Source organism: Diabrotica virgifera, chromosome 1 (genome assembly GCF_917563875.1).
Source record: "Diabrotica virgifera virgifera chromosome 1, PGI_DIABVI_V3a".
Classification (NCBI taxonomy): domain Eukaryota; kingdom Metazoa; phylum Arthropoda; class Insecta; order Coleoptera; family Chrysomelidae; genus Diabrotica; species Diabrotica virgifera.
Genome location: NC_065443.1, coordinates 91,068,035 through 91,086,299, shown reverse-complemented (window position 1 = coordinate 91,086,299; position 18,265 = coordinate 91,068,035). Strand labels below are relative to the sequence as shown.

The 18,265-nt window shown below is 31.8% G+C and overlaps 1 protein-coding gene across 1 annotated transcript in view; it reads left to right on the top strand.

Annotated features, from left to right (window-relative positions):
• LOC114333100 (synaptotagmin-12) overlaps window positions 1–18,265 on the top strand; it is a 175,515-nt gene that overhangs the window by 137,614 nt on the left and 19,636 nt on the right. Inside the window, exon 8 of the mRNA XM_028282931.2 lies at window positions 8,450–8,581. Coding sequence (XP_028138732.2) covers window positions 8,450–8,581 — 132 coding nt within the window. The remainder of the gene's footprint in view (window positions 1–8,449; window positions 8,582–18,265) is intronic.

The following is an 18,265-nucleotide window of genomic DNA, read 5'->3' as shown; positions in this document are numbered from 1 at the left end:
ATTTTTTTTTTTTCTAAATGCCCTGGTCTATGAAGCGATGTCCGTAAATTAACTTAAGGACAGTTATTAATTTGTTTAAAAAATGTTTTAGTTTAAGGGTGTAGGCACAAAATTTGGGCTCCAATGCTTTTTAAATGCATTCTTTTTTTCGAATCCTGAGAAAACTAAAAAGTATTTTTGAAAAATTTAATCGCAGAATGAAAGATTACGTTATTACCAAATGCCTAAAAGTCCATGAAATTTTATATATTATTTATTTTAATAAGTTACAGGTGAGAAAAAAAAAGAAAAAATTTAGTGTGATATTTTGTAATTTCAAATTAGTCCAAGTAATGAAGCTTAAAATAGGAATTATATTTTGACTGCAAAAGTTGATAACAACATTCATTCTAAGCAAGAAATGTTCAAAACATTTTTTTGATAAAATTAATACTTTTCGATTTATTCGCTATCGAAAGTGTTAGTTTTATATCGAAAAAATCAATGTTTTTAATCAGTTTTCTGCTAATAACTCAAAAAGTTTTTGCTCTATCAAAACAACTTTATTTAACAAAAATGTACTTTTGAAAAACTAAACAGAACGATTTTTTTAAATTTTCCTTAAGACCAACAGTAATCGAGTTATACTTTATGTTAGCTCTTCTTAAAGTTAAAGCTAGTTTCAAAGTTAAAAGACGGATAAACAATGCATTTTTCTAGGATAACTTGTTCAAACTAATTTAAAGCATTTACAAATAGCTATCACAAGAAATACAAAAAAATTTTATAGCTCAAAAATTAAGTGACTTATATTGAAAAAATGTCAGTCCCCATTTTTTTCAGAGAAAAAGTGGTCGGAAACAACCTCCTAATCACCACCCTAATTAAAATTAGTCATTGACCTTATTTGGTCTTCTTTATTTGTGTAACATTAATAGGTTCTGGAAGTTTGATCGGCTTAAAATGATTAGTTTTTAAAAAAATTGAGTTAAAAGCGAATAAAGAATTTTTGTAGTTTGGTAAAAAAATATCTTTTTCTTCAGAATAGAAAGATTAGCATCAGAGATACGAAAAAATTTTTAAATATGAAATTGTAGAATATTTAATTCTCAAGAGCTTGGTTTGCAAAAATTTTTTCTGCGATAAAAATTGAGTGAGCTATTGAAAATTAAAACTTGTAACAACATGCAAAAACTACCCTTACTAACCCCTTTCAAAGTCACCTCTTTTTGCGACTGAGGTTTTAAAAGGATCTAATATTAACAGCCTTATAGATCTTGTAAAAATCTATAAAATTCTGTTTTAACAAAATTTCTAAGATAAAACATAAAAAAGTTACGGTTAAAAAATCAATATATTTTTTTGAAAAAAAAATGGAGAAATCCAATTGGAAGCACAATAAAGTAAGTTACCGGTGTTTTTAGTCATTGTCCTTATTCAGTCCTCTTTATTTATGTATTATTAATAGATTCTAGAAGTTTGACTGGCTTAGAATGATTAGTTTTTAAAAAAACTGGAGTTAAAAGCGAATAACGAATTTTTGTAGTTTGGTAAAAAAATGCCATTTTCTTCAGAATAGAAAGATTAGTATTAGAGATTCGAAAAAATGTTTACATATGAAATTGTAGGTTATTTACCTCACAAGAACTTGGTTTGAAAAAAAATTTTCTACGGCAAAAATTGAGTGAATCCTAAATAAGTACCTATATCGAAAAACATTGATTTTTTAGATATAAAACTAACACTTTCGATAGCGAATAAAGCGAAAACTGTTAATTTTATCAAAAAAATGTATAGAACATTTTTTGTTTAGAATGAACGCTTTTATTAACTTTTATGGTCAAAATATAATAAAAAATTTCCACCCCCGTGATGGGGTGGCAACCACCCCCATGCTAAAAGCGCCTTTCAACATCATATAGATTTTGATCCTTGGACTATCCACTACTCATTCTCAAATTTTCAAGCAAATTGATCCATTCTGTAAAAATTGCGAGGTGAAAAGCTTCGGTTCCTGGACTAAATATCTCATTAAAAAAAACGTTTTGTTTATTTTAAGGGACTTTCGACTTTCGGTACTAATGTAGTCTTTCGTGCTGCGTAAATTTTTTTAAAAATATTAATTTATTAGTTTTCTCAGGATTCAAAAAAAATGAATGCATTTAAAAAGCACTGGAGTCGAAATTGTGCGCCTACGTTCTTAACAATTATTGGTATTCCGATATTTCGTGGTGACTTGCGGGGCTACCAAAATAGCTTAGTAATAGAAAAAAAAAATTAAATAACGTCTAGGTAAAATTTTAATAATGTTTTAATTGTTCGTACTTAAGTAAAAATATCCTCTTACGAGTTTATAAAACAAAGACTTAACAAAAATTCAACCACCAACTTGGAGTCAGTAAAAAACCCTCCATTTACCTATAAATCAAACCATACACACTGGTTTTATGCTCATTTTCAATGTTTGAATGACTTGTTATTGGCTGCTTTTGTCAGAAAAGGAATTTAATATAAAAATTGAAGGACCAGTTCAAGGGAATATCATAACTTTTCGCTCCGCCGATGCTGCTGCCGATTTGCAGGCTCCAGGTTATTTACGTGGGAGGCGGTGGTATTGACGTAACCACGTGGCTATCGTTGCGTTTGCTGCTCACGAGACTGAGCGCCGATGAATTTTGCAATGACTAGGAAAGACATTGAAACAACGATAATAAATTTTAAAAATACTGAACTTGTATATAATATTATATACCTATCTATATACATGAATGTAAAATATAGTCTGAGCAGATTATATCGGTAAATAGGCTATTTTTGTGAACAGTTATTTACCAGCAATTTTATTGCTGGAATAGATTTTTATGATTATATAAATTAATATTATAGGTATGCAAAGTCCGCAGATTAGGCTATTGATTATGTATTTTAGAAAAGAACTACAACGTTAACGGGATTTTATTGTTTCATATGTTCAATGGACCTCTAAATATAAAAGAACCGCGGAGTGCTACCATTTAAAGGGGTGCGTTTTTGAGAAATGGGTGAATTAGTCCCTAGGCACAAAGGTGCATTAGCGTGAGCTCTATGCACTTTTGATATAAACACATCTACAGAAAATTGTTCCAGATTAAATATACTATCAAAATATCACCTTTTAAAGTAAAAAATACTTTTTTTCAAAAATGTATTCAAAAAACATAGCAAAAAATTACGAAAGAAAGCATGTTTGTTATTTGCCCCATAACTATTTTCCACCGGGATATAGGTATAGCCATTGTTTCACAGAAACCTTCCATCCTTCGTCTTTAAAACGACGTTTAGTAGAATTCTCTAGGATTCATAATTTCCGAAATATGATTTTTCGAACTTCGCCGCTCACAGCATTTTTGGACCATTTTCCCCATTATTTCGCAAACATTGTTCTGTAACGTTTTTCTGCGCATCTCTATGTATATGCAATGGTACATTTAATAGGAAGAGAAGCCAATTACCATTAAAATGGTCTATCGTATAAGGTTGTAGGACTATTGTCAAGCAAGTTATGGTTTTTCTAAATTTTATACTTTTAACGATTTTTGATTTGTTTTACGAGTATTTTTTAAATTTCTCATTAAAACTTTTTTTCTTGTACATTTAGGTATATACATTATAGAATAAAAAAGAAAGCTTATTGCCTTTACTTTAAATGGTCTACATATTGTAAAACATTCTAAGACTATATTTAAACAAGATATCCGTAGGATATCCAAGGGTATCCGTAATTTGAGAAAAATTTTGAATTTTGTTTTCAATAATAAGAGTATAATTGCATGTTAGAACATAATTTTTAATCCCAAATAACTTCTCTTAATAATACTTTTCCATATTATGAAATATAAAGGTACTTTACTCTTGAGCGAAATTCATATTTTTTAACATACCTCGTATACTATTAATATAATTGTATCTTAGATTGTAGGCTATGCAAAGCATTTTATGAAGAATATTTTTTTAAAATATTAATATTAAAAAAGTTTTTCGTGTGGTTCTAACTTATTGGGACATATTGCATGGGTATATGTCACACTTTGAAAAAGCATATCTTATTTAAAAATAATTCTAGAACACAGAAAAAAAGTTGTAACAAGAAATTTAAAAATAATAGGAAAACATATCAAACATTGTTAAAAGTATAAAATTTTGAAAAACCATAATATCTTGCTTAAAGATAGCCATGACCCTTCTATAATAGACCATTTTAAAGGCAATTGACTTCTCTTCTTACTAAATGTTCCATTGCATATAACAGAGATGCGTAGAAAAAAGTTACACAACAATGTTTGCGAAATAATATTGAAAATGACCCAAAAATGCTGTGAGTGGCGAATTTTGAAAGATCATATTTCGGAAAATATGAATCTTAAAGACTTCTACCAAACGTCATTTTAATAAGGAGGGATAGAAGTTTTTTTTTCTGTGAAGCAATGCCTATACCTATATCACCGTGGAAAAAAATTATGGGGCAAAAAACAAAAATGCTTTCTTTCGTGTTTTTTTTTCTGTGCTTTTTTTGAATATATTTTTGTAAAAAAAAATTATTTTTGACTTTAAATGGTGACATTTCAATAGTAAATTTAACCTGAAACAATTCTACTGTACACGTGTTTGTACCAAAAATACATAGAATTAACCCTAATGCACCCTGTGCCTAGGGACTAATGTACCCCTTTTTTAAAAACGCACCCCTCTAAGTGGTAGCACTCCGCGGTTTTTTCATATTTAGAGGTCCATTGACCATATGAAATACTAAAACCCCATTACCGTTGTAGTTCTCTTTAGGTCTCTTATTTTGAACATAATCAATAGCCTAGATAGTGTGCTATTTTTTTTATAAACAAATTAGCGGTCCGAAATCATTTTTACCGAAAAACACCCAAATAAAAATTCACCGTAATTTAATTCTGCATAGAGATATTGTTACCGATTTGCTTCGACGAAAATTTTCCCCGGAAAATCCGGGTATTCCCAACAAAATTTTTTATTTTCAACTAAAATTTTAGGTTAGTAATTATTTACCAATAAGTAAATTACTTTGACATAATAGCTTTTTTGGTATAGAGAATAGATTATATTTCCAGAAGGCGGTGGAAATTGAACGAATAGTTTGGCAACAATTAAATTGTTAATTAACAATTTAGAGTCACAATAATTACTATAATATTTATGGTACATCGGAATAAATATGACTTTCATAAAAAAATGCGTAATCGCTGATTTTTTTAATGAGAGTAGGGGTCGTGCGATAGCTCATTTAACAGATTATTTACTTCTCTATTCAGTAATATAAACATTAATATAATTATTTATACAGAGTGTACAAAAAAATGTTTTTCAATAAATTAATTTACACAAAAAGTAGTATGTAAGCAATTTATTTAATTCAAAATACATTTTACGGCTGTCAGAAAAACAGGTAATAATGTTTTTCTACGGCCGTTTAATAATATGCTCATTATACGCTATTTTTGAATAGATAATAATGCCCATTACTTTACCCGTGAGTATTATTTCATTACTCACGGGCTAAAGTTACTCACGGGTCATTATTCACGGGTTGAAGTTAGATTTAAGTGGTGCATGGCACTTTTAATGTACCTATTAGCAAATAAAATTACTCAAACTTGTTTATTTAATAAAATAATCATTGTAATATCAACAATTGAATTCGAAAAATGTTAAATAATTTTTAACTGTAACAATGGGTTAGTATATGTATTTTTTACGTTTAAATTTCAACATTTGACATTTTAAAATTGACGTTATTAAAAGGTAAATAAACAATCGGTATTAATTCCGTAAAAGGACTTACGGATATGAAATTTATATCAATGAATTCTGTTTTACTTACTGTTGATTGTACAATAGATTTTTATTGAGAGCACACGTTCTTTTTCAAGTAATTGCCTTAAAATATATGTCCTATTTTTAAAAGCCACCGCCTTCCGCCATTCCATGACACTATTAATGACAACTGTTTGATTGTTTCATAAGCTCAAGAAGGGTAATTCTAACAGTGTTGCCATAGTTATATAAAATATGTTTTCTTATGAAAAATAAAATCTTTCTTGCATGTAATGCAATTCTACTTGCATGTAATGAATATTACTCACTCTGATAAATTACAACACTCGCCTACGGCTCGTGTCGCAAACTTCATCATCGTGAGTAATAGCCATCATTACATGCTCGTTAAATAATATACTATTATTTCACATATATACATTGCATTTCGCTTAAATTCAATGTTAAAACTGCAAAGAGACAGGTGGGTGGCAGTTTTAACATTGTATTTAAGCGAAAAACAATGTTTATTTATCAAATAAACATTCCTTTCTGTTGTTTGACAGCACTCAAACGTATTTTGAAATAAATGAATTACATACATTCTTCTTTTTGTCTCACTTAATTTATTACAAGAAAAAATTTTTGGACACCCTGTATAAATAATTAACTTACCGTTTATATTGCTGAATAGAGAATTAGATAACCTTTTAAATGAGCTGTCACACGACCCCTACTCTTATTTAAAAACATCATCGATTACGTCATCACGGCCAGACGGATGACGTGACTAGTATGACATATATGCCAAAAAGTCATGATTTAAAAATTAAAATCGAGCTATCTCAGCATTTCTTTCCAAATTGGCTACTTCTTGAGATAATGAATTTATTCTAACTCAAACGTCTTCGCTGTATATGTAGAACAAGGACCAAAATAAAAAGGTAATAGGTCGAAAATGACCATCCTATTGTTTATAAATTCGTCGCACATGCCGGTCAACTTTGGCCAGTTGTATCTCAGGAACCACTCATCGAAATTAAACCTTTTTTCATTTAAAAGACTCGTCCTTCTGCGTCCTTTCCAATAACACTGATGATGCTCTTTTTAGAGAGCGAAAACGTTATGTGATATTTGTAGCCCTTTTAAGGGTTTTTAAATAAAAATAACTTTTATAAAGAAAACTTTTCATTAAATTTAGTTAAACATTAATACCTATAACTTAGGTAACGTTTTTACCTCCACATTTAATGGGCGAGATAAACTCATCTGCTGTATCAGAATATAAATACCTATTATGAGTTATATCAATGTTTCAGTCTACTACAGCGAATTTTTTAATAGATAAATTACGCAGAAAAAAACGAAAAAACTTCAATTCGATTTTTTTAATACTTATGTAACATTACCACATTAATAATTTTCCATTAGGTATTTGCTGTGTGTACACTTAATAAATTTGCGTGAATATGCTTCGCTAATATTTTATAAACATTTTCCACCAAGGCTATTCCCTTTGTTTTCTTTTTTGTTTACCGGTATGTATTAACAGTGATCTGTTCCAATATGTAGGCATTTCTTCTCTATTCCTTAAAAATTTTTGAGCGCATAGAATCCTTTAGCTAATTTTTCTCCTAAATATTTAATAAGTTCTAGGTTTATTCCACTAAAAATGCATATATACCTAATAGTAGGGGAGGAAAGTATGCTAAAATTGCAGTAACTCGAGCGTTATGGGGACCTATTGGGTTGTGAAGATTAGGTACTAAAACCAAAAAAATTTAAGTAAAGTTTTCCATAAAGTAGGGGACTTTCCATTTTTTAAATTAATTTTCCATTTCCAACAATCGTTTTTTCCAATTATAGCGCCATCTATCCATAATTCGAAAAAATGTCTCGAATAAAAGTTACTTATTTTTAAGTAAAGAATGCAAATCTGCAATAAAAAAGGGGGCTCCCATTTAAGATTTTAAAGTAGCCCCCACCTCACTTCCGTGGGGGTCGTGTTTGGTGCAATTCGATAGATTTTTAAAAAATATTGAATACGTGTATTTCTCAATTTTTCGATCTGATGTTCATTTCGCTAAATATCGCGGGGTTCGTATTTAAAATTTAAAATTTACCCCCACCCCTCTTCCTGGAGAGGTTGCGTTTGGTATCGTTCAATAGATTTTTGAAAAATATTGAACACGTAGTTTTTAGTTTTTCGATCTGACGCTCATTTCACAAAATATTCGCATTTTTCTTGTGAAACTTTGTACCCATTTCCTTACGCTCCCCGGTCAAACCGTCAGATTTTTTAAATATACACTGTTCTGCATGTACTTAACTTACCTTATCTTAATCTGACGATTTCGAGTTTTTTTAAGGATAGATCTTTTTTTCGGGCCCCCTTAACGAACTCCCCTTTATTAAGATCCAATATATGGTAGGGGTACATTTACAGGGTACAAGGTTTCTCCCCATGTGATAATCTGACGCGCTCGAGTAACTGCAAAAATCTCCGCTTGGGCTCCCCTACCATAATTTATATAGACTTACTTAAATTCCAAAGCATGATCTAATTTATAAACCAAAAATTGCTGCTATTCAAAAAATCATTTTACATACTTTCTGAACGTAGCATCATTTAAAGATAATTTTCTTACAGAAAGGAACCGAGTGTGGAGAATTAATGTTTTCCTTAAGTTACCTTCCGACAGCTGAGAGATTAACTGTAGTAGTAGTCAAAGCAAGGAACTTGAAATTTTCTTGTGATACTCAAGGAGAAGCATTTGTTAAGGTAAGCGTAAATGGATTTTACTGTAAATGAAAAAGAGTAGCAAAATATAAAGTTTGATAATATAACAATAACTTAAACACAATGCATCAATTTTGATAACTATTTAAAAGTAAGCTTAAAATAAGTATATTATGTATATAGTCCAGGAACCGAAGGTTTTCATCTTCATCTCGCAATTTTTACAGAATAGATCGATTTGCTTGAAAAATTGAGATTAAGTAGTGGATAGTCCAAGGATGAGTTAAGGATACTAGAACTGCACTCCAGAGCGCAAATGGAGTAATATCAAAACAGCAGTACTGGCAGCAGCAGCGTCCAACCTGGGAAACAAGAAAAAGGAGAGAAGAGGAGCATGGTTTGATGACGAGTGCAGACAAGCAATAGAGGAAAGAAATGAAGCACACAAAATGTACATAACAAGAAGAACACGGGAAAGACGAACATTATTTGAAGTCGCAAGACGGAAAGCAGAAAAGATATGTAGAAACAAAAAGAGAGCCTAAGAAAATAGAGAAATAGAAAAAATGGAAGAATATTTCAAAAACAACGAAATTAGAGGGGCATACGAATACCTAAAAAAGACAAGAAGTGGGTATAAACCTCAAACAAGTCTATGTAAAGATGAAAGTTGGCAAATAAACAGTAACCAACAAAAAGTCACAGAAACCTGGAAGCACTATTTTCAGACTCCCCTTGGAACACAAGTAGACATGGAAGATGAAATGGGTATAAACTACGTACGTAGAAGAGAATGAAGTAGATGATGGAGTAGAAGCTCCAACTATAGAGGAAGTTCTCGAAGCTATTGAGGCCCAGAAAAAACAATAAAGCTCCGGGAGTTGACGAAATACCGGCATAACTGTATAAGGTAGGTGGCGACCACCTAGCAAGTCACATCCACGCGCTCATCAAAGACATATGGCAAGAAGAGAAAACACGCAATGACTGGAAGAAAAGTATAGTATGCCCGATCTATAAAAAAGGAGAAAAACTCCAGTAAAAAACTACCGTGGAATCTCTCTACTATGTACAGCATAATATAAAGTCCTCACGTATATTATAAATCAGCGGCTCCAACCACTAGCAGAAAATATTATTGAAGAGTATCAGACTGGCTTCCGACGGGGAAGATCGACACTGGATCAAATATTTACAGTCAAACAGATCTTAAGCAAATCATGGGAACACGATATTGATGTTCACAACGTGTTTGTAGACTTCAAACAGGCATACGACTCAGTCAAAAGGAACAAACTATACTATATATTGGCTGAATTGGCAATACCACACAAGCTAATAAGACTCATTAAAGCCACAATGGATGTGTACGAATACAAAACCACCGGACAGACTTTTTCAAAATTTCGCAGGGACTAAAGCAGGGAGATGGGCCAACATTGTTTAACCTGGCACTGGAGTATGCGGGTTAGGCAAATGCAAACTGGAAGAGGAAACCTACTGACCAACCGAACGGTTCAACTGGCCGCTTATGCCGATGATATTAATATTATGAATTGAACATCCACAGGAGCACAGGAAACATACGCAGAGTTAAAAACACAAACAAAATTGCTAGGTTTGGAAATTAACACAGAAAAAAAAACAAAAATAATGACTCAGACGAGAATAAATATAGTCCCACAAAACATTATACATGAAGATGACATTGAAACGGTTGGAAAGTTTACATACCTGGGAGTAGAAATATATGCCGACGGATCAGAAGATGGAGAAATACGGAAGAGAATAATGCAGGCAAACAGAGCTTATTTTACCTTCTCCCATATAGTTCGGTCTAAAAATGTCCACCGAAATACAAAGATGAGAATCTATAAAACTTTAATTCGACCAATAACATGCTATGGCAGTGACGCCTGGGTCCTGAAAGGAACATCCAAAAACAAACTCGACTCATTCGAAAGGAAAGCACTGAGGAGAATACTAGGACCTGTGAGGGAAAACGGAATCTTCAGAAGTCGATACAACAACGAACTTTATCAACTTTATAAAGAAGCTCCCCCGTCAGTCTTCATTAGAATACAAAGATTGCAATGGGTCGAACATGTGATAAGAATGGAAGAGGACAGGTTACCAAAAGAGCACTGAATGCTAGAATGCAGGGAAAGAGACCGGTTGGAAAGTCAAAAAAACGCTGGGAAGACACATTAAACAGCGACGCACAAGCCCTTTTAGGAGTCCTTTTATGGAGAAGAGCAGCCACAGACAAGCAAGGGTGAAGGCAAAAAATAAAGGAGGCCAAGGCTCAATTTGGGCTTTAGTGCCGTAGAAGAAGAAGGTGTCCAAGGATCAAAATCAATATAATGTCGAAAGGCGCTTGTGTCATGGGGGTAATTGCCAACCCATCTCGTGGGGTGGAAATTTTTTTATAAAATTTGACCGCAAAAATTGGAAAAAAAATTAATTCTAAGCAAAAAATGTTATATACATTTTTTTGATCAAATTAACAGATTTCGATTTATTCTCTATCGAACGTGTTATTTTTATATCGAAAATTCAATGTTTTTAATCAGTTTTCTGCTAATAACTCAAAAATTATTCATTTTATTAAAATATCTCTAATAAACCAAAATGTACCTTTGAAAAACTAAAAAAATGGTTTTTTTAATTTTCTTCAAGACTAATAGTGACCGAGCTATACTTTACTATGGGTTAGCTATTCTTTGTCAAATGCTAAATTTTGGGATTTCCAAGTCAGAAGACTGGAAAAATGTGCATTTTTCGAGGATAACTTAGATATATAGAAAAGGATTTAAAGTATTTAAAAAGATATATCTTTAAAAATAAAACAAAAGTATCTAGCTCAAAAATTGTCTTATGATGAAGAGAAAGTCAGTCCCTATATTCTTCAGCGAGAAAGTGAGCGAAAACAATCCTTACGACCCTAATTAAAATTTCAGTCTTTTTTATTTATATATTATTATTAAGAGATTGTAAAAGTTTGACGGGCTTAAAATGATGACTGAAGAATGGAGTTAAAAGAAGCGAATAACGAATTTTTGTAGTTTGGTAAAAAGTGCACTTTCCTTTAAAATAGAAAGATTAGCATTCGGTTTTGCAAAAATTTTTTGTAACCCAAAAATTGAGTGAGGTATTGACAATTAAATATTGTACTAACAAGCGTTTCTAAGGTAAAAATAAGAAAGTTACGTTTAAAAAACCAACACATTTATTGGAAAAAAAATGGAGAAATCCAATTGGAAGCATGATAATGTAAGTTAGCGATGTTTTTTTGTATTCTGTTAGAAATTTATATACACGCATACATTGATTCATACTCGACTCTACACTGATAAAACTCTGTGAAAAGGATTTTTCGCGTCTCATGAGTAAATTTTTCAAAGCATTTGTTCCGACATTGTGCAGAGTGGCTTTAGTTGCTTATCTGGTATAGTTTTCCCGAAACCGATTTACAGTCTTTACCTAATTTCAGTTTTTCACGTTCCTTGAGCAATTGGGAGGATTGCGCTTTCATTTGCTTGTAACTTCTTGTTTGTCTTGTTTTCTTCTTCCTCTGCTACTATCTACTACAGTTGTATTGTCAACACCTTCAAACTGCTCGACTACATACTCGTCATCTGTGGATACATATTCACCATCACTATCTTCAAACGGTTCTGGATCGCCAGAATCGGTATTTTCTGTGAGTCTATTATTTCTGACTGATGCTGATTCTGTATGATTTAACATTACTCTAACCGCCAGTGTTACACATTTCCATACCTAATCTCTCTTATCCTTAAATTAATATCCATTTTACTAGTTCAAAACTTACTGAAGGAGTCGATACTGCTGTTGTCACAGGTGTAGATATGTATTAATTGAAGCTCGAAGCGCCAATGTATACATTGGCCCACTGAATATTTCACTAAAATAATAATGTCAGTCATTGATAAAAGGGCCTGGCCCACTGAATATTCCGCTGAATGACAATATCACTAATCAATAAATAGTCCTGTCGCCAGGGGGGTACAACGGCCTCCTTAATTAAGATGGACTTACCCAAGTTTTTTTATGTATTTTGACCCGTAGAACACGAATTTTTTGGGTAACACTTGATCCAGATGTCGATAAGATTGTTATAAACAAAGAACTTGAGGAAATACATGACAGCGTATTTTTTTTGTATTTTTTGGATAATTCTAAGCAAAAAATGTTCTAACAAGTTTTTTCATAGGATGCATAGTTTTCGAGATAAACGCGGTTGAACTTTAAAAACATCGAAGAAAAATTGAATTTTTAAACCCGAATACCTTTTGATTAAAAAATAAAATAGCAATTCTGCTTACTGCATTGGAAAATTCAAGTAAAATTCTATCGCTTTTGATTATTTGCATTGCTACAAATTATTTTTTTTATTGTTAAACAAAGCTATAAACACGTAATGTTTCCCGTGCCCAATGCATGCGTTTTAATGTACCTATGATCGAAGCGAAGATCGGTGGGATATACGTATTTTATCAATGTAATTCGATATTTTTAAGACATTCTAGAAACCACTACAGATAAAATGTTTTAACAACCCATTAATCATTCCGAATTAGTGGATGGATATTAGTACAGTTAAAATAATTAAGACGATAATCATTTAATGAGTGAAATTTAAACTTTTTTCTACTTTAATGACAAAAATAGCAAGCTCATTAGCATAACCCAATTAAAAATTATTTTGCACATCATTTTTGAAACATTATTTCGTTGAAAATCTCATTTTTGTTGGCATAAAAATATATTAATTTGTCTGGGCTAAATTACAGTTCTGTTTATCTTAAAAGAGATATGTTACTATCAACATTAACACAGTGTTGCCAAACTGAATTTTGATATTTTGAGTTTAAAGTTTCAAGCGATCTCGAGGGTACAATAATACGTAATCTACGTAGAAATTGTCTGTATGAGCGCCTACTCTTTCGAATTTAAATGAGAAATGCATTGAACACATCATTCAAGCACTATGTGTTTATAGCTTTGTTTAGCAATAAAAAATTAATTTTGAGTAATAAAAATAATCAAAACCGATAGAATTTGACTTGAACTTTCAAATGCGGTAAGCATAATTGCTATTTTATTTTTTAATCAATAGTTATTCGGGTGAAAAAATGGCAATTTTTCGATTTTTTGAAAGTTCAACCGCGTTTATGTCGAAAACTATGCATCCTACGAAAAGCTGGTAAAAACATTTTTTGCTTAGAATAACTCAAAAATACAACAAAATGTTATGTTTTGCGAAATATCGCTGTTATGTGATTCTTCAAGTTCTTTGTTTCTAACAATCTTATCGACATCCGGATCAACTGTTGCCCAAAAAATTCGTGTTCTACGGGTCAAAATACATAAAAAAAACCTGGGTAAGTCCATCTGAATAAAGGAGGCCGTTGTACCCCCCTAGCGACAGGACTAAACGTTAAGTTTTGCCCTTTTAACAGAAACTGATGTGAATTATTTCATTATGAAATTGGCCAACATTACACTAAGATTGCGGTTTTCTGGTCGAATTTGACATTGGCCGTTTTAGCATATTATTATGAAAGTATGTATCAAACGATGTTTAATGCACTAATTTACTCAAAACAGCAAAAAAATTGACATTGGCCCTTTTAGCTCCAAGCCACAGATATAATTACATCAGATATTCGCTTTTTAATAACGAAAAGATTGATTTGCATGTCGACGCGCATCCACCACAGTTTAGACTTTGTTAATTGTTTGAGAGCATTCACCATAGTTTAGAATTTGTTCCGTTTGGGGATAACACCGATTTATTTATATTAATATTTAGATAGTAATTTTATCCAAATATCGAAATTTCGTTGCATATTGTTGATGTCATAATAACCGGGACTTATCGGTGTCTAGTCGGACAAACTTTGATGTATGGCAACACTGGAACAGGGAAGTTTTAATTGTGGAACCGGTTAAAAATTTGGAACGTCAGTCTACGAAAACGAACCATCGTCGTCGACACAAGAAAACCGCGTAACTACAATTTTTACTTAAAATGAGATTTTACTGCCATCCATTAGCCAATCGCCTATTCTAGCCATCCGACAAATAATACGTCATTTAAATGTAGATTTCTAATTTTAAAATGTATACTAGAAAATCAGGTATCTCCCCTTGTTAAAAACTTATGTTAGTAAAACACGCAACTCCCGCGCATTTTCTGTTAGGTCAGTTAAGTGATTATTGCCGTTGATTTGATTTGTTTTTTTGGAGTGAAATAGAGGTTGTTAAGTTCTAATTTTACATCTGTAAGAAAGTAAGATAAAGTAAGTTGATTTGGGTAATAAATGTTTCTAGTACGATTTAAAAATAAATGAATTTTTGTTGCTTTAAACTATCGCTGGAGTAACGATGGTTTTCCATATTTTATTTTATGAACCCATGTTGGAGTTACATGTTCTTCTAATGTTACTGTTTTTGGGCTCTCCTGAACAATTAAGGAAAATGGAGTTACGAGTTTTTCTTGTGTTGATGACGCCATATATTTTATTGCACAGAACTTCCAATTGATAACATGTCACATGACAGAAATTATATTGGTGATAAATAGCAGTCTGATTTTTGCATGAGAGTTTAATGAAACGGTAACAAATCAATTGGAAGTTCTGTCCGACAAAATACATAGGACGTTTTCGTAATCTGACGTTTCAAATTTTTAAACTGATCCACAATTAAAACTTCCCCTGTTCCAGTGTTCCCGTACATAAACATTTGTACGACTAGACACCATTAAGCTATTAACAAATTTTCAGTTTGCTATTAATCAACTTTTTTTGATACGTATGATCCAGGCCTACAATTTTTACTTAAAATGAGATTTTACCGCCATCCATTAGCCAATCGCCTATTCTAGCCATTCGACAAATAATACGTCATTTAAATGTAGATTTCTAATTTTAAAATGTATACTAGAAAAGCAGGTATCTCCCCTTGTCAAAAAATTTTGTTAGTAAAACACGCAACTCCTTAAATCCCGCGTACCAAAAAAAGTTGATTAATAGCAAACTGAAAATTTGTTAATAGTTTAATGGTATCTAGTCGTACAAACCTTGATGTACGGGAACACTGAAACAGGAGAAGTTTTAATTGTGGATCAGTTTAAAAATTTGAAACGTCAGATTACGATAACGTCCTATGTATTTTGTCGGACAAAACTTCCAATTGATTTGTTACCGTTTCATTAAACTCTCATGCAAAAATAGACTGCTATTTATCACCAATATAATCTCTGGTCACTTTACATGTTCTTCGTGTTCCACTCATTAAAATGCCCAGTTGGTGATAAACACCAGTCTGATTTTTGCATGAGAGTTTAATGAAATGGTAACAAAAATCAATTGGAAGTTCTGTGCGACAAAATACATGGCGTCGTCATCACAAAAAAAGCTCGTAACTCCATTTTCCTTAATTTTTCAGGAGAGCTTAAAAACAGTAACATTAGAAGAATGTTAGTATAATACGCAACTATTTTTTGGGTACTATTTTTTTAACAAGTTTTAAACGTCGTACTTACTACCAATTCTCCCTCTTTGTATTAGCTATGCTACGTAAAAAGGTATTTATTAAGACAAACAATGTTTAGGACGTGGCCTAAAATAAATGGATTCAATAAATTACATACTTTGATAATGAATTACTCTCTTGGGGAAGCAAAGTAAATACAAAATTATTTAATTTAATCTGCCGACGCTAGGAGCTGCACCAAAGTTTTAGTCGTTTAGTTAATGCCAGTTTCAGAATGTTTGATGGATTTTCCAGACCATATTTCGTAGTATTAACAAGCGGTTTTAAACAAAAATTAAATAACTTAGTAGTTATTTTACTAGTATGTTATATTAATCAAAACAACATATTCAAAATATAGGTAGAGCTGAACTCTACCGTTACTTGATAAAAGTTCATTTTATCTAACAACAAAACGCTAAAAACTTTTGTTTTCAACACTTCCACAAAATTTATTATAATAGTAGGGGATGAAATTATACTAAATTTTCAGTTGTTCGAGCGTTATGGGGAGTTGTTGGGTTGTGAAGAGTAGGTCCTAATACCAAAAAAAAGTTAAGTTTTTCATCAAGTGGGGACTTTCCATTTTTTAGTTTAATTTTTCATTTCCAACAATCTTTTTTCCGATTATAGCTCCATCTATCCATAATTCCAAGAAATGTCTGGAATAAAAGTTACTTATTTTTACGTAAGGAATCCAAATCTGCAATAAAAAATAGGGGCTCCTATTTAAGATTTTAAAGTAACCCCCACCCCACCTCCGTGGGGTGTCCTGTTTGGTGTCATTCGATAGCCAAAAATATTGAATACGTGTATTTTTCAGATTTTTGATATGATGTTCATTTCATAACATATCGCGGGGTTTGTGTTTAAACTTTTAAATTTACCCCCACTCCTCGCCGTAAGGTGTCGTGTTTGTTATCATTCGATAGATTCTTGAAAAATATTGAACACGTATTTTTAGTTTGTCGATCTGACGTTTATTTCGCGAAATATTAGCTTTTTTTGTGAAACTTTGTAACTCGCCCATTTCTTTACGCCCCCCTCAAATCGTCAGATATTTTAAATATACACTCTTCTGCATGTACTTAACTTACTTTATCTTAATCTGACGGTTTTTAAGTTTTTCTAAGGATAGATTTTTTCGGACACCCCTTAACGAACTCCCTAGTATTAAGAGCCCATATAGGGTAGGGGTACATTTACAGGGCACAAGGTACCTTGTGATTTTCTGAGTACCCCATGTGATTTTCTGACGTGCTCGAGTAAGTGAAATAATCCCCGCTTGGGCTCCCCTACCATAAATACTTAATCTATTGCCATATTGATTTATCCGATTTTGTCATAATCTTTTTCCAATTCATTCTTCTCAAAATGGATTTTTATGCATTTATAGGTTATCACTGTTGAAATTCATATCGTTGATTAAGATAGATAGATTTAAATCTAGGTGATTTTGATTTTACATTTTCTAAGCAATTCTTCTAATTGAAAATAGTGTTCTTTAAATTTAATAACGCTGTTTAAATGGTGTCTATCATTTTTTGTGATTTCTATACCATTTTTATAAACGAACGTTTCTATGTTTTTAGACGTATGTCTCTATTCTATTATAATACAGGGTTTAACAAAAGGTTGGGTCATTATATTAAATCACATATTCTGGGACCAAAAATCATTTGATTGAACCTAACTTACCTAAGTACAAATGTGAACATAAAAAAATACAGCCCGTTGAAGTTGCAAAATTAAAATCGGTTTTTCCAATATACTTATCGAAATATCGATATATCGAAAACTGTTTGAAGTTTTATATTGAAAATTGATATGCAGCTTTTTTATGTTAAGTTCAACACAATGTTTTTAAAACTTTTCGCCTCTGTATTTTTTTGATAAGCCAGTTTTTTTTTTACATTAACGTGCTCGACAACTATGGCCACTCGCACGGGACGATTACAAACAAGATTACAAGAGGTATAATTAAAGAGCATTAACAAGTTATGTCATAAAAAAAATTAAAGTTTATGATACAATGATTTTTTTTTAACTGAAGAACTCTGTCCAACTGGTTGGTATCACTTAGAATGTCCCATAGCTGCGGTTTGAGTTTGAGCTGTTGTCTTACTACACTGAACTGATGACATTCGGTAATAATGTGGT